This window comes from Sitophilus oryzae, unplaced genomic scaffold (genome assembly GCF_002938485.1).
Source record: "Sitophilus oryzae breed Bouriz unplaced genomic scaffold, Soryzae_2.0 scaffold_1744_pilon_pilon, whole genome shotgun sequence".
Classification (NCBI taxonomy): Eukaryota; Metazoa; Arthropoda; class Insecta; order Coleoptera; family Curculionidae; genus Sitophilus; species Sitophilus oryzae.
Window position 1 is genome coordinate 415,679 of NW_022146440.1, and position 27,525 is coordinate 443,203.

Consider the following 27,525-nt stretch of genomic DNA (forward strand, 5'->3'; position numbering starts at 1 on the left):
CCCCAATTGTTATTCCCCAGTCGCCTCTGACACTGTTCTTTTTTTGATCGGATGGTATAATAAATAAGAAATAATAGTTTTATTTCTGTGCTTTATTTTCAAAACATTTATCAATAATGAAAAGGTTTGTTGTTTTTCAAAATAAAACCAAAGCATAATAATAATAACTTTATTAATAAAAATCATATTTACAATTTATACATATGTCATAGTACGTACGAGTTACAATATAAAACCATCTATGTAAAAAATATAAATAAGTAAAAATTTGGATAACAAAAAATAGTATAAATAAAACTTAACTAGATAAAAATGACTATTATCTGTCTGCACCTACGAACTCGATACTACCGAATAGGCCTGTTAATTGGATAGAACAATAAATTCAACAGTAACCACTTCTTTAATAACTTAAGAAGAGTATTAAGATAGCTTTACAATGAGAGGTTAAGTACTTAACAAGCGGCATTAGCGCAACGCCAGCTCATTAAGTAATAATTTAGCTTCTCAATGGAAAACGCGTTTCACGTTCTCTTAATGTAATTACTGTTTCGGTCATAAAGACTGTAGAACGAGTTTTCCTTATTTTACTGATTTTTGAGCTTTATTTTTATACCATTTCTACAAAAATAAAATAGTTAAATCTATACTCCCCGGCACAACATTCCCGACCTTAAAAATTTGACTTACTTTTAAATTTTACTTAAAAGTTTGATGTTTCATAACTTTTTATTTTGTAATCCAATTTTTATAATTATGGTATCAGTGTGGAGATAAATTTATTCGCATTATTTTTTATTATATTAGTAGTTTATGTTCTTCGGTTAGGTGGGTTTATACAGGGGTAAATGTTGTTTTTTTATATATAATATAATAAATACATATACCTGGTATAAACCCACCAAACCGAAATATATAAACCATTACAATACTAAAAATAATGCCAACAAATTTACCTACAAACTAATATCATAATCATAAAAATCGGATTACAAAAAAAGTGAAACATCAAACTTAGTCAAAATTTTGGGTTGGCGGAATTTTGTGCCGAAGAATTTATTTCTCATTAATTTTAATTGGTAATACCAAGTAAATCAATTTTCAAGTGTTAATTGAATTGAAAAGTATAAATGCAAAGAAAATTTTTGTATTGAATTATGGTTTTAGGAAATAGTTTAAAAATACCAAAAAATTATTGAAAACTACTTAACATCACATTTTCTACCAACCTACGATATCACACAGGCATAATAATATGAATCAAGCGATATTTCGCCAGCACAGACCATGTCTTGTATACAAGTCCATTTTTGTTTGTTTCTAATAATCGCTAAAGCCTCACTATATCAATGGACGGATATGTTCTATACGTACAGCCTTCACAGATAAAAATGGATGGATCGATTCACTTCCAAGTTTAGAAAGTTTCAGCCTTTGCGCGTAGATCCATTAGGTTTCCCTGAAACAAAAATTAACATATGTAACTAAGGTGTTTTAGCATAATGAGATTTAGATTAAATATAAGCAACTGTTAATACATGCAGAGATATATGTATGAACGCGATAATGTCTAGAATATTGTAATATCTATAATTCCTATAGATATTAATATCTATAGGTAATTGCTATAAAAAGTACTGCCAGTGAAATATTTTTATTCATTTTGTTATCTGCATCTTGGCTGGTGTAAATCAACTTACATATATGTACCCCAGAAGCAAACTATATTAAGTCACAAAACATAGTTTTGAGAAAAACGAATTTAGAGTTCATTTTTTAAGTTATTTGTTCATTACTCGGTTATTTTTAAATCTGTGATTATAATATTTGGTAGATGAACAACTTATTTTGAACTTAAACGAAATGTAAAACAGTTTTTTAAATAAATTATACCAACATTTTTTTGAGTGACTTAACATAATTTGTATATTAGAAAAAAACATTTACAGGACTTTACTTATATTAAGCTTAACTTATATTAAATCGCTATATAAAAAGTTTTTAATAATTATGCAGTGAAGAACACCGAGGATCTTTTGAATGACTAAACAGACTAAGACTCAGGTCTGCAGTCAAGTAACGAGGCGATGACCGTGGTGGGATATGAATTAAAATTATGACTAAAGTGAGATTAAATTACTACCCAAAAATAATATCTGTAAAAATAATGCTCAATAATCATGATGTATAATAGTATGATATCATAGCATCTCTGGTAGATACAGGGTTAGCCAATTTGAAAAATTATTCAAATCAGTTATATTCTTAATCGATCCTAATCTTTTTCGTGTTCTTCTATTATATCAGAAAACGCTGCGGACGTGCAGACCATTTAACATAAATTTACATCAACTCAACAAAGGAGAAGTTTAGTCTCAAAACAATTTCTGCAGGAATCTTTAAATAGCATGGATAAGAAAGAATTCAGTTTTGTAGAATGTTGATTAATGTTTATAATAGAGCAAGATAAACATTTTTTCTAGAATATTTAAAGTAAGTATATATCATCAAATTTAGTTTAATTTGGTGTATAAATGTCTGTCTTATAATAATTATAAGTACTAATATACTCAAATTGAACACTTTTTGAATGGTTAAAAAAATCATTTTAATTATATTGGGCTTTTCTGTAATCAGCTGGAACTTCATTCATTGATATTAACAACTTTAAGTGTTAACTACAGCTAGACTAGATGTTTAACATAGAAATGAACTGTTTAGCGGGTTCGCAGATTCTATCAGGTTTATGTTTTTTCTTTCGAATAGGCAATGGTATGATAATTTTTGCTGCCGATAATTTGAATTAAATTCTATTTTTAGAAACTTTAGAACTGCACTCCATGGCACACCACTATAAATAGTGACTACAATTCCCGTCAGTTCCAATATATGACTCATAACAGGGTTTTCTCGTTTAAATGAAAAACAATCCAAAGATGATTTTATTAAAATGGATTTGCTTCACAATGGCTATGAGAAGACCTTTGATAATATTAATATTATAATTGATGCGTCAACCTGAGGAAGATGCTCTCACTCTTAACGATAGAAATCTTAGACTTAAAGTATGGAAATTTGGACAATATGGCAACTACTTATATAACGTAACAATGCTAGAGTTGTCAGTGCACAACATCCTGCTTGACTGCTCCCAACTCATACAATGCCTTGGTACCGTATGCTAAGCTCGGTAGTTTTAGAATTGAGATTAGTTCACACTTGATATCAATCAGTGATACCTCTGACTGATAATGTAGATGTAGATGTAGGTCAAAATGCAGCTATCACCGTTAGACCTTATATATCTCTTGTGTCCCTCTTTCTTGAGTATAACTCATCATATATAGTGGGACTCAATTTGGCCGCATTTTCAAGCTCCAGAAGAGAACTGTTCGATATTCACTGGAACTAAACAGCAGAACTCATTACCAGGACTTTTTTAAAAAATTAACAATATTAACTTTTCCTTCCTTATTTATATTTGAATCCGTTTGCCTAATATGTAAGTATTTATCAGCATCCACTCAGGAACGCGGAGCAAGATCTTTATCTACCTACCCCACACTCAGAGTTAGTTTAAATTTCAATATTATACAACTCGAAAAAAATGCCTCAATCACCTGTCATTTGAAATCAAATCCATAATATCATTTTCTTCATTTCGCAAAGCATTGAAATCTTATTTACTAGAGAAGGCTTTCTACGCCGTAAATGACTTATAATTTGATAATAGAATTTGATCTTGTAAACACTGGTCTAATATTTGCTATTCCTATATTATTTACCATAAACTTACTAAATATTTTCGAATCTTATTTTTATTTTTCTATTCTTTGACATTGTAAACATTTATAAATATTTATTTGAAACAATAAGACTGTTATTTATTTTATTATTCTGTTTATTTACAAATTGTAAAAATTTTTGACAATAAAGGCATTTATTTATTGACAAAAGCCAGTATCTAAGAATATTTTATAGAGAGCAATTAATTATTACCAATTTAAAACCCATTAATAATTACCAACTCAGTGATAAGATGTTCTAAGCCTTCGAAACATTTTTTTTTGGCCATATGCCGATTCGAATTTTAATTTCCTCGTCGCAGTCCCACTTGTTGTTGACAACAGAACCGACACACTTAAACCTATCCACCTATATTCGCCGCTTACGGTGAAGGTAATATTTTGGATTTGTCTACTAATCATCATGGTCTTTGTTTTTAAAGCGTTAATATGTGGCCCGTACTGTTGTCCCACACTATTTATCTCATTTAGCAGTTCTTTTAGCAAGATGGCTACCTATCTAGTAAGTTAGGTTTGTTTTGTCCCTAAAAGGGCTGTTGATCTTCACATCTTCAGATGATGACCACTGAATCCATAATCCAAAAACTGAATATCACAGAACATCTTTCAACTTCTATAAAACCACGGACTTAAATAATGTTAAATATCTCGGTCACGTAATGAGGAGGGATGTTGATTGGTTGGAAAGACAGAGCCAGGTTGCAAGAAAAATACCAAGAGACCGCTCATCATGAAGCACAAGACAGGGAAGACAAACTACACACACATTACTTGACCACTACATTCAGAAATAAAGACAGAGAGAGTGAGAGATGTATGTGTCCGAGATAGGAAGAATTATTTAGATATATTAAAAAACATAAATGAATTAAGAAAAACCCTTGGCTATCGAATTTTTGCGTCTAGCAGTGATGTAGATGGATGGGTGGCTATCAAAAGCGCAATTTAAATTTCTCTTCTCGGCGGCGGCAATTTAAGTGGCATCCTGCGCCGCCCCCAGTCCCTCAATTTAAAGAGCGTGTCGGGATGCGCCGGCCGGCCGGCCGCATCATCATCAAAAATTCGCCTTTTTCGTGCGGCCTCAATTTTCTCCTTCCAAATTAAATGACTCGCTACTGCTGCTGCCACAACCCCTCCGCCCCCTTTGCTCAAAAACAAAAGAAGAACGGAGAGACGGTCGTCGGGCAATGTGCAATTATCGGTAGTTGGCCGTGGCGCAAGCAATCATGCCGCTACCGTCCTGCGGCCACGACCGGCAACGAATTAATTCGACCAAATAACCCCATTGTTTCGTATAATAGAACAAGAAGAAGAAGATTGGTATCGATTGGGACTATACTTGATTTAAATAACTACTTAAATTGAACACCGGCAAGGCTTTTTTAAGTATTCTAATGATTTTTTTTCTAGGCGGGATAATTTGTTGTTTTATGTAAAACGTTCAATTTTGGACATTTATTTATTTAGTTTAACGATTGCATTTTTTACATATTATAATAGTTATCAAAAAAATATGATGACAAAAAATGGAGGAGAGATATTAAAGTTTTTCAAAACATCACAGAATCTAACGAAATAAAATTCGAACCCTAATAAAAACCCAGTTAAACAAAATGCTGCAGGGACTTCAAATAGCAGTCAACACGAGTTATAAATTATTTTAAATAATTATAACATGGAAAATTAGTCAAGAAGCTGAACAAATTAGGCAAATTAAATAAAGTCCTCTACTCTGAGTGCCAGCCCACCAAGGGATAGAAAGAAGGTAATGAAAAAGCAAACGCTAGACAAGGAGCGAACACTCCTTTAACTGTACCAGAACCGTTCTGCCTCCCGAGTGGAAGCCAACTCAAAACGGAACTCAAGCATTTGGAAGACTCCAACCATAACCTGGAATGGGAATCCTGCAAAGGTCTCGAACGGGCACTCGTAACTTTCTCAGGACTTAACGACCGAGAAAAATCAAAGATTTTCTTCGAATTAAAAAGGAACAATCTTCGGGTTGTCACGGGGTTTGTAACAGGAAGCTCTCCTCAATGAACACCTCAGTAGATTAAAGCTAAGAAACAACGACGAATGCAGATTCTGTTGGGAAAATGGGAATATACAGGGTGAGTTTTCTACGATGTTCTCTATGGGTATCTCGGAAACTACTGGAGATAGAGAGTCGGTTAAATTGGGAAAGAATTGCAGTTTTGTGGGGTCATAAATATGCGCCTTTCATATTTTTGAAAAAGTTCATGGCTTACTAGATATTTCGAAAAAAACAAATTTCGGCTATTTTAAAAATTGTCCCTAATTCCATTATGAGCTATTTTAGACAAAATGTTTTCAGATAAAAGTTGTAGATAGAGTGGTTCCAACATGACTTTTATTATGACACACTACCCCCCACCTCCCATAATGAAAGAAATGTTAAAAATTATTTATATCATAATTAGTGTTGCACAAGACAAGAATTCTTGTCTTGAAAACCAATTTCTTGTCTTGTCTTGAAATTCAAGACAAGAAATTTTCAAAGTCTTGTCTTGTATTTCTTGCAAGAGTCTTGGTCTTGCAAGACTTTTTCAAGACTCTTGTGCAACACTAATCATAATTATGCATGGGCCACCTCGATCACATAACCTATTAACTTTAGAATTTTTTTATGCGGTATGGTTAACAATAGGGTTTACAAAAGAACTTATGAATTAAGAGAGGCACTCGAAGTGGCGGTACGAGAAAAGTTTAATTAAGTCGACCGGTCCTTCTGTAAGAATAGGTAGTAATTCAGTTTTAAAAAATGCAACTCAGAACAATGGCGGATTTTTTGAACATTTTCTAAAATAACTTAAAGTGTATGTAGTGATATTATTTTTTTAAGTTTAGTTTGTGTAATGTAAATTGCAGAGAACCGTTTAGTAATATTCACCGGTCAACGTATCCTCGAAAATGTATGGTCTAGAAAAGTTGAACCAATAATCCTACACCCTTTTCTTGATTTGAAAAATTCATATTTACAATTTTTGTTTATTTTAATTTACAAAGTTTGGATGTGACAACTTCACATTTATGGGATCAAAGACGATTAAACTTGTTTCCATGGCTAACTAAGTGAAATGGTTTAAAGATTATAAGAATTGGCTATAACTCAGTAATTTTTCGATGAAAACATATTATAGCTTATATCGCTGAAAAGCTTAAAAAATGGTGATTTTTATGAAGTCATGGCCAACTATGGTTTCCATTTAAAAAAACATATGTTTGTGTCATAATATGCCAAAAATGACAAGCTTTAGAAAAAAACGGAGGACACAATCTCATTAAGGATGTGATTATCTACAACTTTTATATGAAAACTTTTTGTCTAAAATAGCTTATAATGGAATTAGGGACAATTTTTAAAATAGCCGAAATTTGTTTTTTTCGAAATATCTAGTAAGCCATAAACTTTTTCAAAAATCTGAAAGGCGCATATTTATGACCTCACAAAACTGCAATTCTTTCCCCATTTAACCGACTCTCTATCTCCAGTAGTTTCCGAGATACCCATAGAGAACATCGTAGGAAACTCACCCTGTATATGGGAAACGCCTTTAGGGCCGGAGTGTGGGGATCTCCCTCATGCGAGAGGGTCTACCCACTAAAAACCCACCTGTGCTCTAAGCTCGCCAATTTCGGTAAGTGACGAATGCCTAGAAAATATACGGCTGTTAGTATTAGGCAATGATAAACCACTGTCAAAGAGCTATATATAGAAGGTTCATTAAGTTTCCAAGTTATTCGATATTTTAAAAAGGATAGAGAACTGGGGGTATGTAACCTAGAGATCAAATGAGGATCCCAATAGATCTGTAAAGGTTGCAATAGATGTTAAGAAGGATGTTTTAACGTTGATGGAAGAGCTAGAATTTCAGGTAACAGAATGGATTATACGTAAAATATAGGTCTATTTGGATCCTCGAAAGATGAAGCTGATGAAGCTTTAAAGACACGAGTGTTGCAGGACAGACAAAGTATAGATAATTGAAATAGTATGTAGGAATAATATAGCTGTAAAAATCTTAAAGGAATTTTCAGGTAACACTGATTTTTTTTTTATTTTTGAATTCTTTGTGATTTACTTCACGTTCCGTATTGTTTCGATATAGCGGAAGAGAGAGAACAGCGTTGTCACGTTCCGCATTTCTTTTTTCCGTCACTGTGTTTCAATTTTCACGCATTTTTCGTCAGTCATCATCTTCGTAGCCACCTAACAAATTCATCAGTGCCTGCCGAGCCAGCGGACGTTCAGTTATTGCCTCCTCCAAGGTCCATTAGATTTACCGAGAACCATCTCATGCATTAAATCATTTTAATAACATGTTACTTTTTTTGTGCGGCCTTGCCGTGTTTGCGTTATTACTTTAATCTAAAAACAAATACTTTTAAATTACTTTGAGGTATTCTCTTGCCACCGGGACGGTATTCCATTGCTATTTTTTTCGATTCGCTTTTGATTTAATCGTTGGCCCGTGTAGACGATGAAGATTTTTTCTGTTTCATACTTCTCACAACTTAAAAATTTAAGTATACCGGGTGCGTTTCAAAAGAGGTTCCCCCTATATTTTTTTTTTATTTTTTCAGATAAAAAAACGAGATTTGGTATGTTAGTATATCACATAAATTGGGATTACGTGTTCAATTGTCTTTAGTCACTTCCTGTTTAACCGGTAACGACTATAACTTTTGATTTTTAAATGGCACCCTCAGTATATTTTTACTTTATTTGATAGAAAATTACACTCTGGATGGACTTTTGACATTTTCACATATATGGTTTATTTGAAATTGTAACATCCGGTTCAATGTGTGGTACCAAATTAATCGTAAAAATGCCTTTATCAAATATGCTAACGAGCCACCCTTGTTCTATTTGGAAAAATTGAGATATAATTAAAAATACGATTTGGGCATATTTTAACCGGCCAGGACAAGACATGAGAAACATTAGACGATTAAAGCTATTTGTCCAAGGCCTCTTGATTAAAAATTAGTGTTTTTAACACAGCCATGATACAGTAAATTGAAATTTAAAATACGATTTTTGAAGCGAAAATGACAAAAGTTCACATATTATGGTATGTCATTCTATCCAGAGTGTCATTTTCTATCGAATAAAGTGAAAATATACCGAGGGTACAGTTTAAAAATCAAAAATTGTAGTAATTTCCGGTGAAAGAGGAAGTGACCAAAAACAATTGAATACGTCGATCAATCCTAATTTATGTCATATACTAACATACCAAATCTAGTTTTTTTTATCATCGAAAATAAAAAAGTGTTAGAGGTAAGCCACTTTTGAGACGCACCTGGGACCTGTAACTCAAAATCTACAACTGTAACAAGTGTAGAACTGGTTGAAGATTCACTTGTAGCTACAATTCCTGTTAATTTCTGTAACACAAAGTTCTCAAAATGACTTGTAATAACGGCGAATATTTCTGACAAGTGTAGCTAAAGCGCACAAGAGTGGTAGGACAGACGCACTAGATCGGTAAACGTTCGTTTGTGTATTATTGCGTATGGGGATAAAAGACTTCTTTAGACAAGTTCGTTCTAAAATTAATTTTGGTAAAAATGTCTTCGAAACAAGTGGTGTTTGCTAGAAAAATGCAATGGCTTATGCAAATTAAAGAAAATAAAGAGGTTCTTTTTATTTTCTTTTTTTTTCTTCACCTTGTCTTAGAAGACAAGGTGAAGCAATGGAAAGAGTTAGCTTCTCGTCCTCAAAGCGTATGCTTAATGTCCTTAGAGAAAGATTGGACATGCGCAAGAGATACCCTTTGGCAAAATCTAAAGAAGAGTGCAGTGGTAAGTGTTTTATGTTGTATTTTGGATTAAAACAGATTCTCAAAATTACAAAAATAGAAAGCGTCTAATCGCGTATCTGTTTTGTTAGTGTATGTTATAATCATAGAGTGTTTTGCAAAAAAATACCTACTAATCCATAATCATTTAGGCTCCTATTAGCTTGCACATTACCGCTGAAGAACGGAGTATTTGTTGGTATCTAGAAAAATAGATTGCTAACCCCATTGCCTAACCAGTGTAGAGCAATCAACATTTTCTGTAGAGCCCATACCATCGATTACTGCTGTTTTTGTAGCTCCGGGGAGAGGTCTTCTACGAGATCCTGGCATTGCGCTCTACTTAGTCGAAATCGCTCCTCAAATTCTTTATCGGAAAGGAATGCAAAGTCAGTTCTCTCTCTGAATCGATATGGCAAACTTTTTTCAACATTTTCGTCATCACTTGACCACATTGCGCTAGACGTGTGAATAAAGCAACGACTTCTTGTAAACTGTTTCTTGTAGAATTTTGTATCCACCTTTTAAGCATGGTTAAAATTTTCCTACAATTGTAATTGAATGTGTAACATAAACTTACAAGTGTTATCTTTGAGTTACAGAACAGAGCTACAATTGTAAAATATTTTCCGTAATTATAAGTCCTACACAGGTAAGTACAAGTTGCCGTGTGTTACGAAACTTTACAAGTCTATATCCAAAAGCGTACAAGTGTAGCACTTGTAGGTCTTGTGTTACAGGCCCCTGGTATGAGGAAGAAAATAATGCTATTAATAAATGTGTTGTAGTATTTAATAGAGACTTGATTTAATGTGTTAATGTGTATCACTGAATTTTTTCACTCAGTTTCGTTAATATTTTTTTTAAATCAACACAAGTACTTTATTCAAAACATATTTTGACTGAACAATAATTAAACTTTGATATAAATAATTATACAGTATTTAAGTAAAATAACCCTGATATATTATTTGAACAGGTCACATTTGTTCTAAATGGTGAATTGTTTCATGATTTTATTTTGAATATTGATATTTTAATGTCTAGTAATGTACAATTACAGGTCTTGGTTTAAAATATTCTAAATATGAGTAGACAGACAATCAGACTGAATAAATATAACAAGGTATAAAAAATCCTTCATACAAGTTTATATTTTAAAATATAGATCCACAAATGATTGTAATTATTTTTATGAAAGTGGATTAAATATATTTTTTCTGATATAAATATGTACAGGGTGGACCATTTTGGCTGATTCTATAGGGTATCTAGGAAACCGTGAGAAATATTCAAATTTTGATACTACAGTCTCGGGTTCTTTTTTTGAAAAAATTACATTGGCGCAAACGGATCGTGGCTATCTTGATCGGTTTCGAAGCTACAGGGGGATTCTCAAATTTTGTACTTTTTGAAGATGTTCGATAGTTTGTTTATTTCAGCAACCACGGAAAAATGAATTATACATTCTTAAGGCACTTTTCTATGCAGAATATGTTTTCTGTTCATTAACACCGCTGTGATAATGACTCACCGCATTCACAAGGTACCTGGTTTCGATGATCCCGGTCTTGTTTTTGTTAGGACGCTTCTTAGAGTCGTTACAGATTTAAAGTCAGTTTTAATGTCATGTTGTTTGGTTATTCACTTTTGTTTGATTTTTTGCACCTTCCTCAGGGTGGTGCGACAATGAGTCAATTTTGCAATTCAACATAATTTTGTTCGGAAATTTCTCAGAGTATTTTCAAGTTAATCTCGGATCTGTTTATAAAATAGATTCATTATGTACAGGGTGGACCATTTTGGTTGTTTCTATAGGGTATCTAGGAAACCGTGAGAAATATTCAATGAGAGAATCACGAGATGAAATAATGATTGCAGATCACGTGTATTCCAGGCAGCATAATATAAAGTGGTGAGAATCTCGGGATGCCCATAAGGAACATCATTGGAGAAAACGCAGATTTAAAGAAGTCGTTTTTATAGCAAACAACAACTGCCTTAGCAATTTAAGAATGGAAACCTCCTTGATATGGCAACCGGATCGCAGTGGATAACCCCACGCTTGACTGCACCCAACTTCATGTCTTAATGCTTTGCTCAGTAGTGGGGATTCTCAGTTGGGATTTAGATTAGGTTACACTTGATAACGATCAGTGATACATGTGACCGAAACGCTGTGTAAGTTAAAATTAATAAAGGCAATGGAAGTGCAAAATTCTTTTAGTTTCAGTAGGTAGTATTCTTATAAAAAATTGATCTTTTTATTATATTTTTCTTTTAAATTGCAATATAACAATTTTCATAACCCACTGCATATTAACTTTAAATCTTCTTCAAAATCCCTATCAAAAAATATTTCTAAAATCTGAACGCAACTCATTCGTGTTTTATTTTACGTTCTCACGCAAATCTTCTGAAGCACGCCAGCCCAGATTATTATAAAATTTAGAAATTAACATATTTCTGATATACTAATTTACATAGTGGCGTTTTTCGGTAACCTTTGCATAAGTAATCTCTATAATCATCTCGAATTAGAAATAATAAGTGATTTAGAAAAAAGGCAAAAAACAGAACTCTAAATCATATGGTCGCTCGACTTAGATACGCTGTTTAATAGTTCGTGGCACTGATAAACAAGCCTTTCTCTAATTTACATTGGACACATTTGAATAAGAAAATTAGTTTAATTATAACGGCGATTAGTCAGAAAGTTTATTGATATCTTAAACGATTTATTGCATAGGACGTATTAATACAGTTTCGGAACATGTTAATTACATTGATACAGAATATAGATAATAATGACCTTGTGATTACCTAAGATAATAAACACCCTATTATTAGTATATTTTGAGTCTTTTTTTAAATTGGTGATTAATTAATAACTATTTTACCAAACAAAATTTAAAAGCAACATAGGTATCAATTATCGTAAGAACTGCGCTACAGCTCGAAGACTGTGGCCAGACAAAGCAGCAAAAGGTGGAATCACTAGAAACTGCCCCACGGGGGTAAACGTCATGAAATGGAAGATTTCTGACGACGACTACTGCAGAGAATGCCGAGAGGATGAAGAAACCATAGAGCACCTGCTGTGCCACTGTCCGGCACTGGAATAGCGACGCTTTAAAACTTTAGGGCAAGGTTTTTTGGAGGAACTAGAGGAAGCAGCAGAAGCCAACCTCAGCGACATCGGGAACTTTGCAAAGAGCTGGAAGTGGTTTAATCCAAAGAAAGAATGAGAGGTAGGTTGGGTACAATATATAATAACAAGGGTATCGCAATGGACCTCCGAGTGAGGGATCAAACATGATCCCAAACCCCAGCAACCTAACCTAATCTAACCTAATAATCAATGAGATAAATATATTTTTTTATATGAATCTTGTTAACTGAAAAAGTATAAAGTATATCAAACATTTGTGATATAAGACAAATGCTTCAAATTGAAAAAACATAATTTTCATTTACACCAAGTTTCAAAATTTAGGAATACCTATCACATACTTCATAAAGCTGATCAAGAAACCATTTTTTAACTGTAAATACATAGGTTCACTCCTGGTATTGTTTTAAAATAATAATTTCTACATAAAGTTGAAGATGGTAAAACACAAAAAAAAATTAGCTTCAAGAGAAAAAAGTAGGAATGTGACATTTGTTTTGGTCTCTATATTTTAATAAGACAGAAAGAAAATAAACAAAAAAATAGTAAAAGTTTGGTTTTACCTTAGCTTCAAATATCAACGAAACGTTTACTATCTAAACTTTTTAAAGTTTCCTACTTTTTAAAGTTTTCAATGTTCAGTAATGACAAAAATATTTCACGTTCCTAGACCAAAGTGTAACGGATTTTGATACAATTTCAAATTCCCAATTACCTCCTCACTAAAAAGATGAGAGTTCATTTCATGTTTCTAGACCCAGATGTAATAATATTTCATATAGGGTATATATATGATTAATCAAAAATATTTCTTAAAAGGATGATTTTCCAAAGAAAATGAAATAACTTTCGTGCTTCTAACTGAGGTCACTCTAAAAACCTTGGGTTCAAATTTGGCGCTTTTAGGCAAAACGGTTTTGCCTATGCGTTGACAGCTAAGTTATTAACATATCATTCTGTTTTAATGCAAATACTCGCCAAGGTATTAATTTACGTTTTATACATATAATATAATTAATTTATTAAAATACTAAAGCATTATTAAATATCAATATGTGTCACAATGAGATAAATCAATAATAAAAATGCAACTGTCGATTCTTACCTGTGTGGAGGAATAGATGATTTTTGAGGTTCGTGTGTTTTGAAAATCCTCTCGAACAAATGTGACATTTGAAGGGCCACGAACCGGAATGGACGTACATATGTGACCTTAAATCACCAGGTGTGGGGAAGGATTTACTGCAGAGATTGCACTTATGTGGTTTATCCTGAAACAAAAATATTAATTGTCAATAACCAAATAATAATAAACCCTGAAATAAAAATATTAATTATTGTTACCTCCTATATTCTACGAGGTATATAACAACATATGAGATCTTTTGCTATAGAAACTAAAAATACAAATATGATTAAAGAAGGATTAAATGGTTTGGCCGAGAAGGAAAAGTTACTGAAAAACATGTATAAAGGAGTCAGATCAACATGCTCAATAAAAAAATTAAGACTTTTTCTGTACACAGAATATTATATTAAATTACATTGAATAATTTGCAGTATATTTTACTATTTAAGGCATAATTGTACATCTTAAAAATTGTCTTATGGTCATCAATAAACATAATTAAATAAGATATGAGATGCATTTTTTAATCACTATTGTTCATTTGAACTAGCTAAGGTCTGTTATGGCTTTGTATTAACATTTAGAACCATATAGTACATAAAATATACAATAAATATATAAAAATTTATGTAAAATAACGTATGTGGATACAGTACTTAATTTATGGTGGTAGTCGTCGGTGGAAGGGTGAGTGCATTTTCCAACCTTGGCCGTTAAAAACGGTTTCGTCGAATCAATAACCGACAAGTGTATAAAGGAACGAAGGTAGGACAAAAGGTATCCGTAAAAAAGTCGAAAAGCTTATGGGAACTGAAGAACTTTGCCATCTGCCCCATCACGCAACAGTTAAGACATCCGGTGGGGCGTTTGATATGGATCTTCATGGAAATTTAGATTTGTTTCGCCGTATCCGCCACTTTAGAGTTACTAAATACCGATAAATACACTTGTTTTTAATATTCTTGTAATTACATTTCGCAAACTTCTAAACTAAACATTTTCTTATTCACAATATACAGGGAGTTACTTCGAGAAATTTACAATTGGAAATATCTCTAAAGCGTAATTCAGAACCTCGAAAGTGGTGAAATAAATTAGTGGTTTCAATTATACTTTATATACTTAAGAGTTTACGATCATTCTCAATATCTAATAAATACAATTAAATTTAATAGAATATTTTAGCAACTGGTTCTATAGAGAAAGCCTAATAATTAGCTTATAAAACAATAACCTTTTTCTACTAATTGAAAATTATTGACATTAATTTTGATATTCGAAAAATATGTTTGATGGAAAATCAGAAAACAGATAATTACGATTTTAAGCTATTTTTATACGCATTTACAAAATGTTCTCGAAAGGGTTAAACTCTAAACACCGCTACGCTACTGATACATTACAAAGCACAAATACAAACTGGATGTTTCTGTTTAAAAATCGAAAGATACAACGTGAATGTGGGAACCGAGTACCAAAAGGTGATTCATCACTGTTTAATAAAAGGAAAAGAGCGAGCAGATATCCGGTGAGCGAATATCGTACGGCTCTTTATGGATATTTTCCTTCGAAATATTCAAATTTTCTTCTTCGTATGGATGTCCGTCTTGGTTTATTTCACACGATAGGTAGGTACATTTACTGAATAAACACAGGCTTTTAAACATCTAGTTTTTCTTGTTCTTTTGCAGAAAAAAATAATAATACTAAAAGCAAAAGAACAAGAAAATACTAAAAATAGTATTTCTGTTTATTAGGAATATAATATTGAGATTTAATTCAAAACTATAAAAATAATACTGTTTGATCAAAAAATGTATAATCAAGCGGCCTTTGATTTCAACAGACAAAAAAATCTAATTCAATTACTATATGTTTGATCGGAATTTTTTACTTAATTTCGTTAGGTTAAGTTAGGTTAGGTTGTTGGGGTTTGGGATCCTGTTTGATCCTTCACTCGGAAGCCTTGGGCCCGTTGCGATACCCCTGTATTATTGTGTACAACCAAACCAAACCCTCCTCTCATCCTTTCGTTGCGTTAAAGAACTTCCAGCACTTAGCAATGTTCCCGATGTCACTGATGTTGGCTTCTGCTGCTTCCTCTAGTCCCTCCAAAAAACCGTGTCCTAAAGTTTTAAAGCGTTTTCCAGTGCAGGACAATGGCACAGCAGGTGCCATTGTCCTGCTTTTTCTCCGCATTCTTTGCAGTAGTCGTCTTTCCATCTTACGAGGTTTACCTCCGCAGGGCAGTTTCCTGTGACATCTACAATTATGCCACTAGGTTCTTTTTGTGCTCTAGTAGTTGTTTTGTCTTTTTGCTATCTACCACCTACCACTACCCACAGTCTTCGAGCTGTAGCGCAGTCCTCATGGTGTTGCCACGTCTCTTGCTGTTTAACCTTGATGGTAGTTCCCATACCTTCTTTCAGTTTGTGGATCGTCACAAGTGGAGGGTCATCTGCCACGGCCTCTTCCCTGGCCCCCTATTTGGCGAGTCTGTCCTCTTCCTGGTTGCCTACCACAATGCTGTGGCGTGGCACGCAGCACAGGGTAGAACCGACCGCCTTGACGCAGACAGGGCAGTGCTTCCCGGCAGACCATCACAGTTTTCAATATCACTGTTTGCATAATGATTCTTCTTAAAGCGCCCAAGCTGTCAAAGCAAGCTGTCAGAGTATATAACGATATCTCCTATTCGTCCTTTATAGCGTAAATCTGCGCTTGTAGAACATTACAGCTGTGACTTAATTATATTACTAAACTTTAGGTTGCTTTCATTGATACTTATAAAAAGGATAAAGAAGGAATCAAATACTAGTTTTTTATGTATACTACACTACCAGTTAACATATTTGCACTTATTTCTGAGACACCCTGTATATAATTATTTTTCAGGCCTTGATGTTAAAAAAATCATGAAATCTTTATTTCAACCAGAATAATAAAAATAGTACTCTAACTTTTATACAGGGCAAGCTCTTGAAATATGTGCCAACTCTCTATCCATTCTCGTCCATTCAAACCATTGACTAGATACGCTACTGAATTTACACGTGCTGCTGGTTTATGATTTTTATCAATAGTTAAATACAAAACTGAATAGTCAGAAGCGAGAAGAACATGTGAAAGGAGATATTCAGTCCGGTACGCAAAATTATTCAAATGTTATTGCCATTTTGTATGATACAGCAAGTACAGGAAATTACTTACCATAGAGAAGCGATCGCGTTTTGCTTTCATAGAACACGATCGAAGATATGTAGTACAACTAATTCTACATACACACCTAAACGAGGTAACAAAATTAACGATATTTCATGGTTTCTCATACATAGTAATTTTACCAGATTGGCGATCCTAATCTGTATAAAATATGGGATTTCTTATGTAAAATGGTTCGTTACAAACGTATTTATAGCTCGAAATTGATGCATTATTTATAAATATTAATTTTTAATAGCTGGTAGATGCTTTCAAAATTATATTTAGGATAAGATATATGAGCCGAAGTCGAAAATTATAAAACAGCCCCAAATTTTATTAAATTTTACTTAAAAACGTCTTTTTTCATATTTTTGTTTGCGGTATTATAGGTTTGTTAAAGTTCATGGTTAATGGTATAATATTAATATTGCATTGCACATATTGATACAATAATTTGATTTATTTGTCCGTTACTTTGTGTAAATTTTTAGAAGTTAAAATAACATAACTGTTAGGTTGTTAGAGTCCACATCTGCTAGACCAGCAAACGGACTATACGCTCACCAAACATGATTTTGGAGAAAAGATAAGGATTCGCATCTCGACAAGAGAAGAATGGGAAAGCAATCGAGTAATGAATACTCAAGAGATAGCAGTCTACACATATGCTTCCGCAACTTCAGGAGGCACAGGTATAGGCATCTTTTCAGAGAAACTAGACATCCGACGATCTTTAAGGCTATCAGATGGCTGTAATGTTCTACAAGCAGAGGTTTACGCCATAAAGGAAGCGGCTAGTTGTATACGAGAGAAAATTGCTGATAGACCAATGGGTGATATCGTGATATACTCTGACAGCTTGGGCGCTTTAAGAAGCTATCACCATGCAATCAGTGAGATCGAAAACTGTGTGGAATGCCGAGAAACACTGTCCTGGCTGCATCAGGGCGGGGCTACTCTGTGCTGGGTGCCAGGCCACAGCAATCAGGAAGCAGGCAGACTCGCCAAAGACTGGGCTAGAGAAGAGGCCGTGGCAGATTACCCACCACTTGTGACGATCAGCACACTGAACGAAGCTATAGGAACTGCCATCCAGGCCAAGCAGCAAGAGACGTGGCCACACCGTGAGGATTGCGCTATAACTCGAAGACTACGGCCAGTGGTAGATAGAAAAAAGAGAAAACAACTACTAGAGCACACAAAGGACCTAGTACGCATAATTGTAGGTGTCGTCACTGGAAACTGTCCCACGGGGGTAAACCTCGTGAGATGGAAAATTTTCAATGACGACTACTGCAGAGAATGCGGAGAGGAAGAAGAAACCATAGAGCACCTGCTGTGCCAGTGTCCAGCACACCGTCCGGAATACCGATGTTTTAAAACTTTAGGGCAAGGTTTTTTGGAGGGACTAGAGGAAGCAGCAGAACCCAACATCAGCGACATCGGGAACTTTGCAAAGAACTGGAAATGATTTAACGCAAAGAAAAAATGATAGGAAGGTTTGGCACAACAATATTGGGGTATCGCGATGGGCCTAAGGCATCCGAGTGAGTGATTAAACATGATCCCAAACCCCAGCAACTTAACCTAGCTTGTTAGACACGTCACTATGTTATGTAAAATATAGTGACTTCTCTAAGTCTAACAGTCGACTGTAATATTGACTGTAGTGTTTTAAAAACTTAATGTTAAAATGGAAAACAAAGTCCAAACCACCTATAGTTTTCCATTTTAACATTAAGTTTTTACCATGGGCCACCACTTTGTGAGAATGAACAAACTTTATAACTTGTAGTGTTTTATATTTTAAGTTATCGATATTAACAATCATTTCTTTTAGAAAGCAAATCAGTAAAAAATGGCACTAAAAAGAACTAAATCTAAAGAAAAATAATATACAGGGTGAGTCTTAAATAAGTGCAAATATTTTCAGAGGTAGTATATTTCGACCCCAGAAATCCGATTATGTGTTTTTTTCGCAAAAAAAAAATTAAATTTCGATCGTTTTTTCCTCGTTTTAGTTAATCCTCCTCCTTTTAGTTAAAAAACACAATTTCTTGATAATATAGCAATATAGGAACGTAGTAGATTAAATTTACAAGGAAGAAACCTCAGAAACATCCGGTGGTTCTCAAAATTTAAGCAAAAAAACATTTTTTTTGAAATTTTGAAAGTAAAATAACTCGGTTATTTTGGACTTATTTGAAAAACGGTAAAGACAAAATGTTTCTTTTATCGAGATCTAACTGTCCTGAAAATATTTTCACTTATTTAAGACTCACCCTGTATAGCCGGAACACCCTAATGCTGAATAATTTAGACCTATGCGATGGAAAAGTTTGTTCATGTAATTCAGATTTTCCAAAAAAAATCACCCGTTTTACATTGAGCGTTTAATTTACCATTGCCGTTAAATCACTCTATGTATAAAGAACAAAAAACAAACCATTAAAAAACCTTACTAGTACTATTGTGACCATTCTCCCTAATCCCTGAAGAAATGCTTCCACCAGTAAATGATTAATTATGGTGCGATAAAGTTTCTCAAGACGACATTTGAAGAGCCACCGTGTGGTATTCTGAGTGACGTCAAATCAGATTGCCAGGCTAAAGTAAATCAGAAAGAAATATGTACGTGTATATAGATGCGAGTAGATCGGATGCTGCTTATAATAGACATAAAAAACGCCGGATAAAGATGAATTGGCTGCTCCGTATATATTAGTAATGCATTAATGGTAGGAAACATTGTAGCTAAAAGCTACGGCTTACATATTTAAAATGTACTTTTTTATATTTAACACTGAAAAGGATTAACTGGAAATTAAGAAGTATATAGTATCAGATGTCGAATACTAATAATATTATAGGGTCTGATATTAATTAACTAATATACAAGTTTGTATCCTAATTTACAAATTTTGCCATACTTTTGCTTTATATTTTGTGAAAAAAACTTATTTTCTTTGTCTGATTTTTTCCTTGGTCTTTCTCTTTTTGGTGTATTCTTTTGGTGTTGACTTTAACGCTTAAAAAATTAATGTAATCTTTCAGATAAAAGGTATATATAGATAATTTTTTAAATTTTTTAAAAAAAAAATCAGATAAAGAACACTTTATCAACAAACTTTTTTATCAAATTGTATTTTTGTTTCTCATAATTGATTGTTTGGTCTTTTATTTATAATTTTCATTTATTAGTTATATTATTTGTTCCTGTATATTATAATGCTCTAATTTTATGCTTTTTGGTAATTCGTTTAACTCATTTGTATTTTATTTCAACCCTCTCCACCAAAGATCAAAACTGACCCTTAAATTGTTTTAGAAAAATTACCTTTTTGCGGATTTTATTTTCAATTTCTTTTCTATACAGCACTGTCTCATATTATTTTATAAATTATTCTTTTATTCTATTATTAATTTCTCTTCCCTATATTATATATTTATATTTTAATTAAACAAAAAATGATTTTTTGCTTAAATTTTGAGAACCACTGGATCTTTTCTGGATTTTCTTTCATATAAATTTAATATACTACCTGAGTTGCCATATTATCAAGAAATTATGCTTTTTAACTTAAAACTAAAAAAAATTCCAAAAATTTTTTCAAAAAATTACAAAATTTAAAAATATTCTTTTTTGCAAAAAAAAACTCATAGGCGTGTTTCTGAGGCCGAAATATACTACCAGTTAAAATATTTGCACATATTTCTGGGACACCCTATAGTGTGTCAAAGGAGGAATTTTTGTTCACAACGCACCCTAATCTACTTTTGTTACCAAGAGCTGTAAAGCTTAAAATGTAAATTATTTTAATAAATTATTAAATTAAAATTTATGTTTATGTCTTCCGCACGAGAATATTAATTTTTTAACCCTACAAACCATATAAGTACTAGGCCAATAAAGTATTTAGATATCATTAATATTTAACTGTAAAACATAAAATGTGCAATTAGTGGCATAGCTTTACATGATGCTGGCAATTTTATTACTTTTCAGAAATTATGATTAGACAAGATTAAGTTAAAGCAAGGCGAAAAATAATTACTTTAAGAAATTATGCCAACCATTAAGATCCGTTTTTCCTAGTAACTTATTCTTAGAAGTTGTTATAAAAACATTGTGCCTGTTTATTATATTTCAATCAAAAAATGTATAATTACTGTTTTTCCCTGGTACATTTATGACTAAATATTTATAACTTAACTTTTTGCGCATTCAAATAATTTTAGAAAGGTATTTTGATACAACGTAATGGAAATTTTACGCACATAATAAATCATTAATTGTTCAATTTTTGTAACAAATTTATTTTGTTTTCATGTTTTTAATGCAAATATTTAAAGCTTAATTAAATATCCTGTATTGATTAAAATGAATAATACAATTATATGATAGAGTAGTTTTAAACCCGGATATGCTACTTACACATGTCTTCTATTTTATATATTTTTGAAGAAGTTGTATAAGTTTAAGTTTTACTGTGAAATTATGAATATTCGCTAGGCCCTTGAAGAAGAATGGGAAAATATAACACAATATATTTGCAGCCTCATTAACAGTATGAACCGACGCGTCTACATACAGTTATAGCCTTAGTTATAGCAGCCGGGAGGCAATACAATATATAAGAGTATTTTTTAGAAGTTTTTTATTTGTTTGTACACATAGTTATTACATTTAATTTTTCTAATATCCTTAGTGCTGTTAGTGTTACTAATATTTATTAAAACCAAGCCTTCATCGTTACTTTTTAACGTTTTTTAAATTTTAATATAGAGTTCTAATCAGTGTCGATATAATATTAGAATAGTCACCAAAGTCACCTCGTGATACTAGAAAATTATATCATAAAGTAATGATGATGGGTTGAAAAAATTGCAAAGTGTTGGTAGCAGATTAATTTCGCTCTTAAAAATTAACTAAGACATGAAAAAAGATGAAAAAAGAAAATGCTCAGAAATGGTTCTGATTGAAAAATAATGTTTTAGGTAAAGTTACTCACGAAATTATTGCACAGGGTGTTTTAAAGTAAGGTAAAAACGACCCTGTACTTATAATAAGTCAAATACTAAAATTTATAATAAACTAAGTTTGCCAATTAAAGTTGATAGATTTATAGAGTTTGCTAAAAAAATCATGAAAATCGGGCTAAAAGTAAAAATAATAAACTTGACGAAATAATTCTCCGTTGCGTTTTTTTTTGCATTTGAGTGTAGAATACAATAATTGTGCACAAGAAGTGTACCAAAAACAAACACACACAAACGAATACTGTAATATTTGCAAATGAAGGTATATTACAAAGTGTTAAGTGTTGCTTTTTACACTTCTTCTGTACAAACTTAGATCTAAACAAAATTGAAGCACTGAAAGACGTATTTTAGCAGCTTTTAGTAGCTATATAACTAGAATTTACCAGGTAAAAAATTTCTAATTATTTAAAAAAAATGTTGGAAGATAATCCTTTCCAATTCTATTTCCAATATGTTATTTTTCGTAGTTAAAAATTAAGTTTTCTTAAAGAATTATTTAATATGAAAGACAGATACAGGAAATTGTCTGGCAGATAAAAGAAATCACATCCTTTGATGAAAGACATCATCTTGACAACGTATTTAATCTACATTCGAATCTCATTTGACTTACCTGCTCTCTACCACAAAAAAAAAGAAATAACCCATATCAAACCGTTGACAAATCTGACTTATTCCACCACCCCTTGACGTGCGCTGTTGTTCTTCCATATGCGCTTAAAAAAACTACCATTATTATGATGTAACACATGGCCGGCGTAAGGTGTACGCTACCATAGAGGCCGCGCCGCCCGATTTTATTTGAAAAGCAGAAGCGGCATTTGGGAATGCACCTGCTCAGACGAACCAACAATGGATGTTACATTTTTTAAATTTGATATACTGACCAAATAAGGTAACACAATTTATGGAAAAACACAATGACCGGCACGAAAAATCGACATCGTAAAAGTTTCATGTATTTTATATAGTTCGATATATAGGGTGGTCCGAATTGTAATCGGGAAACTTAGTAGTACAAAAATAAATAGTATAAAAATAAGTAGTTCGGAGATACAGTGTGCAAAAGTCTCATTTTTATTTTTTTAGAGAGGAAATAAAAAAACATGAAAATATAGTTGATTTTAGTCCTAAAAATCAAAACGCGTTTCTATGTTAATATAATTTTGCTTTCATTCTTTGATAGATTATTATTGATAGAATTTTAATTAACGTCATCTTTAAAATGTTAAAGAAGCACAAAATTTATCTAGTTTAATGCTACGGAAAGGTTGATAATAGTTATCAAAAAATGTGATACTTTAAGAACATCAAAAATGTGACGTTCGTCAAAATTAATTATAACCATTGCCTGGAAACTTTGATAAATTTTTGAAAAAAAACTTTGAAACTTTGATTTTTTGTGAAATTTTGATAAAATAATTTAGTACTCACTAAAAATACGGTATGTCGCTAGTGGTAGGAAAAATAATTTTTAGAGGTTACTAGTTTATTTGGTTGCCTGTGATATGCATATACAGGATGTTTCCTAATTAATCTAAAAAATAAAAAATTGTTAGAAAACGGCTTAAGGTGGGCTCTTAATAAGTATATTTATTTTTTTCTCGGCAACCGTTTGATGAACAAGAAAAACTCAAAAGATCAATTTTGTTGAAAAAGGATGGCCAGTCAAGAAAAAAATATATTTTCTTTAAAAAAGCAGTAGTGTATAACGATTTTTTTTTAATTTTTAACACCCTGTAGATCAGAAAGGAAGTACTTTAGACATAATGGTTATATAAAAATTGTTTTAAGAACACATGAGGAATCACACCACATTTTTTAGACTAATTAGAAAACACCCTGTATATTGTCAACTTGACAATGATTGTTGATAAATCAAAAAATACCTTTTCTGTGAAAAAAGCCCGATTTTCGCAGGAAAAATTTTGGTTTTTATTGAATTTGGGCCTGCGTCTGCAAATTCCGGTATGTTTTTTAAGATTCTATCTATTTAAATTTTAAATATCATAGTCAGAAATAGTTTTATTATTTATTAACAGTAAAAATGGTATACTTATAAGTTTTATCAAATATTGTGATTTACTTTCTACCTTGTAGTCAAAATTTATATTTAATAAACTGTAAAATATATATATTCTTATGTTTTTATTAAAGTTACTCTGATATACTAATATATCAGTGTAACTTTAAAACTAAATCCTTTGAAATCAAATATAAACATAAAAAATATTTACAGCAGAAAAGGCGAAGGCGCTGGGTTAAACGTAGTCTCTACTAAGAACACGGAGGGGCGCTTTGACCCAAAATTTTACTATTAAGTTTCATATCTATCTTAATAGAACATTATTTTCTTTTATCTATGATTATAACCAATTATAACGATCTATCAAAGAATGAAATTACATTACCATAGAAACGCCTTTTAACTTTTAGGACTTAAACTAACTAAAAAATCTACTACATTTTCATTTTTTTTTGTTTTGTCTAAAGCTGTATGAAAATTTGGAAAAGTATAAATGATTTTTATGAAGTATGCATTTTTCTCAAAATGTCAATAATAAAAAAGTTTTTTTCCTATTGTAAAGACAATCCGAGGACATACTGTATAACAGAGATGGTTTTAAGTTCAGAAGTTGATCTCCACTTGTGCAATTAACAGCAATGATATTCTTGAAAAGGTAATTTTTGGCTCTTAAGCATACACAGAGTGTCACTTTGGCTTTCTTCTACGCCTAAGTGATTTTTTACTTATATCATAAATTGATGTAATTTATTAAACTAATCCAACATGAAAACTGACTAACAATAGCTAACAAAACAATGAAAAAAATATTATGCATTACGCTATTAATACAGGAAAATCTATGGAGAGTGACAAAGGTCGCTGTTCCACTACTTAAGAAGTGTTATTATATACGAAAGGAAATTTGCCCGACGAAAGTTTTTCCCACAAAGTCCCCTCGTTTCTAATTAGAGATCAAAATTCAGAAGAGAGCGATTATATGGGGCACTGGGCGCACCACGCCCGCTGAACTTCGTGGGAACTCCTTGATAAAGTTCATGGTTCAAGGCTCAGAAGACGCACTCATTGTCTTGTAAGGTGCCCTCTTCGTATTGACCTTTTTGGACTCGATCGTTTTATTTTTATACAGTGGCTATTTCAAAAATTAAATCGTAAAATGAATCAGAAAATTGTTGGAAGTATACAGATACATAGTGACATATTATGTTATGCTCTATTTTTATTAATATAATCGATAATAGAATAATATAAAACTGTCTATAAAATAGATTATTTTATAGACAGTTTGTTCCAACCAGCATTTCGGGATCGTTTCGAAATCGTAGTTGAATCGGTTTTCTTGCACTTTGTTAGCATGCGCGGACTTGGTGCAAAATGTATCAACGTTGGAACGCTTTGTGGATTATTTTCGGGACTGTCAAAAGTATCAAGCGTGCGTGTATCGATCGGTTTTTTGTTTTTGTTCGAGGAAACAAGAAAATACGATTAAAGCTTACCTAAATATTGTTCATTTTTCACCCTTTCACTAGGTAGCAACTCCAAATTGTCACTATCTGAAGTGGAGGTAAAGAAATCAGTCACACCATCGTCACTCGTCCTTAATTATTATCTATAGTTAATTATGAAAGTGTACAATTTAAAATTTCCGAACGATTTACTCCACACAAACTCACAAGCAAAAGTATAACGCACACGTATTAGAATTCGTAAAAAATAACCAAAACAGAAGCATCAACCGGACGCCGGACCAGAATCAGCTGTTAAAAATCGATAATCCCTGCTTTAATGCGCAAGTCAACCCAAACAGTTCTCAATTTGGACCATGTACCGAAAGTACCGTTCTGAAATCGTAACTAAACGATCCTAAGTTAGGTTGGTACGCAAATAGGATCGTCCGATAACCGTCAAATCTCGGTTGGAACCTTTGAATAAGAAGACTAAGGAAGGAGCATAATGCTATCCATGTATTCATGCATGGTGGGCGGAAAAGCCACCATAAAAGCTCTCTAGGGTGGGGATCCTTGACAATTCTGTTTGACGATTCATTTGACACATTTGAATTTGATTTGAAATTTTGTGGATTTGTCAGTCTTTACGGAGCTTATTTTATGTTATTTATTATTTATTCTACTACTGATAGTTGTATAAAGGTAGTAAATCTAGATGGAAATTGTGGCAGAACTTAAATTAACAGTGACACTATCGCGATTTATCGAAAAGGACTCTAAAATAGTTGGTTGTGTAGCGTGCGGTAGATCTCGGCAAAAATTGAGTGAAATAATGGAACAACTTTTCGCTAGTAAGTGACTATATAATATACATACGTGTAGTAAACCGATCATTTATGAAATTCACTTAAATTAACTAAATTATATATTTTTTCTTGCATTTTAGCTTTTATTTATTACTTGTCAAAGATTAGATGTCAAAGAATTTAGATACGTTAATTTGACTTACCTGCTTCAGTAGCGTATCGGATGTTTGTGTTAATAAATACTTATTATAACTTATCTATTTTTATTAGAATTATATATTTTTATAACAATTTTAATAACTACCAACATTTATTCACAACGTAAAATAAAACAACAAATTATTGAGTCTACCCCACGTCTACCCTACATCATAGTTTTACATTTTTTAAATAAAATTAGAACGACACTGATAAACCGGAATTTTAGTCGGCCATATTTGAGGCCCATCGCGGTGTACCTAAGATTTTTGATATGCTCCTTCCTTAGTCTTCTTATTCAAAGGTTGGAACACATTTGAATTACTGCGCACGAGCATCATCGTTCGGTGACGGTTCTGCGGCGGGTTGGAACAAACTCATAGTCTTCCTTCTTTCTTAAGATTACAGTTGAGGGTTGGAACGTTTGGTGTTACAACAAACGAAATACAGCACTTTCCCCACAATTCTAAGAAACTAGATTGTTAGTACATGACTTTTTACTCATAAAACAAATTCGACTAACCAACGAAAAATGCTTAACAATTCAGGAGCGTACATATGTGCTCCCGTACATTAGTTATCTGTATTCCCGTCCTCAGAAGCTAAAAAACAAGAAGAAAATAGAATATTGTTTAATGGGAGTAAAAATGACATATCATATGTCAACTTTTGACATTTTAATTAAAAAAAAATATCGTTTTAAATTTCAACGTGCCATATGGCTGTGTTAAAATCATTAATTTTGAATTAAGGACCTTTGATAAAATAGATTTGAACATCTAATGTTTTGAAGCAAAAATTAGTACAAATAGTAAAAATTAAACAAATAGTTAAAATTTAGCTACAAATAGTAAGAACTAAAAAT

At 32.4% G+C, this 27,525-nt stretch overlaps 1 protein-coding gene across 1 annotated transcript in view; it reads right to left on the bottom strand.

Annotated features, from left to right (window-relative positions):
- Positions 1-200: 200 nt before the first annotated feature.
- LOC115881921 (zinc finger protein 358-like) overlaps positions 201-27,525 on the bottom strand; it is a 214,691-nt gene continuing 187,366 nt past the window's right edge. The window contains exons 5-6 of the mRNA XM_030899650.1: positions 13,912-14,077; positions 201-1,459 (exon numbers count right to left, since the gene is read on the bottom strand). Of these exons, the coding sequence (XP_030755510.1) occupies positions 1,428-1,459; positions 13,912-14,077 (198 nt within the window). The 3' untranslated portion in view covers positions 201-1,427. The remainder of the gene's footprint in view (positions 1,460-13,911; positions 14,078-27,525) is intronic.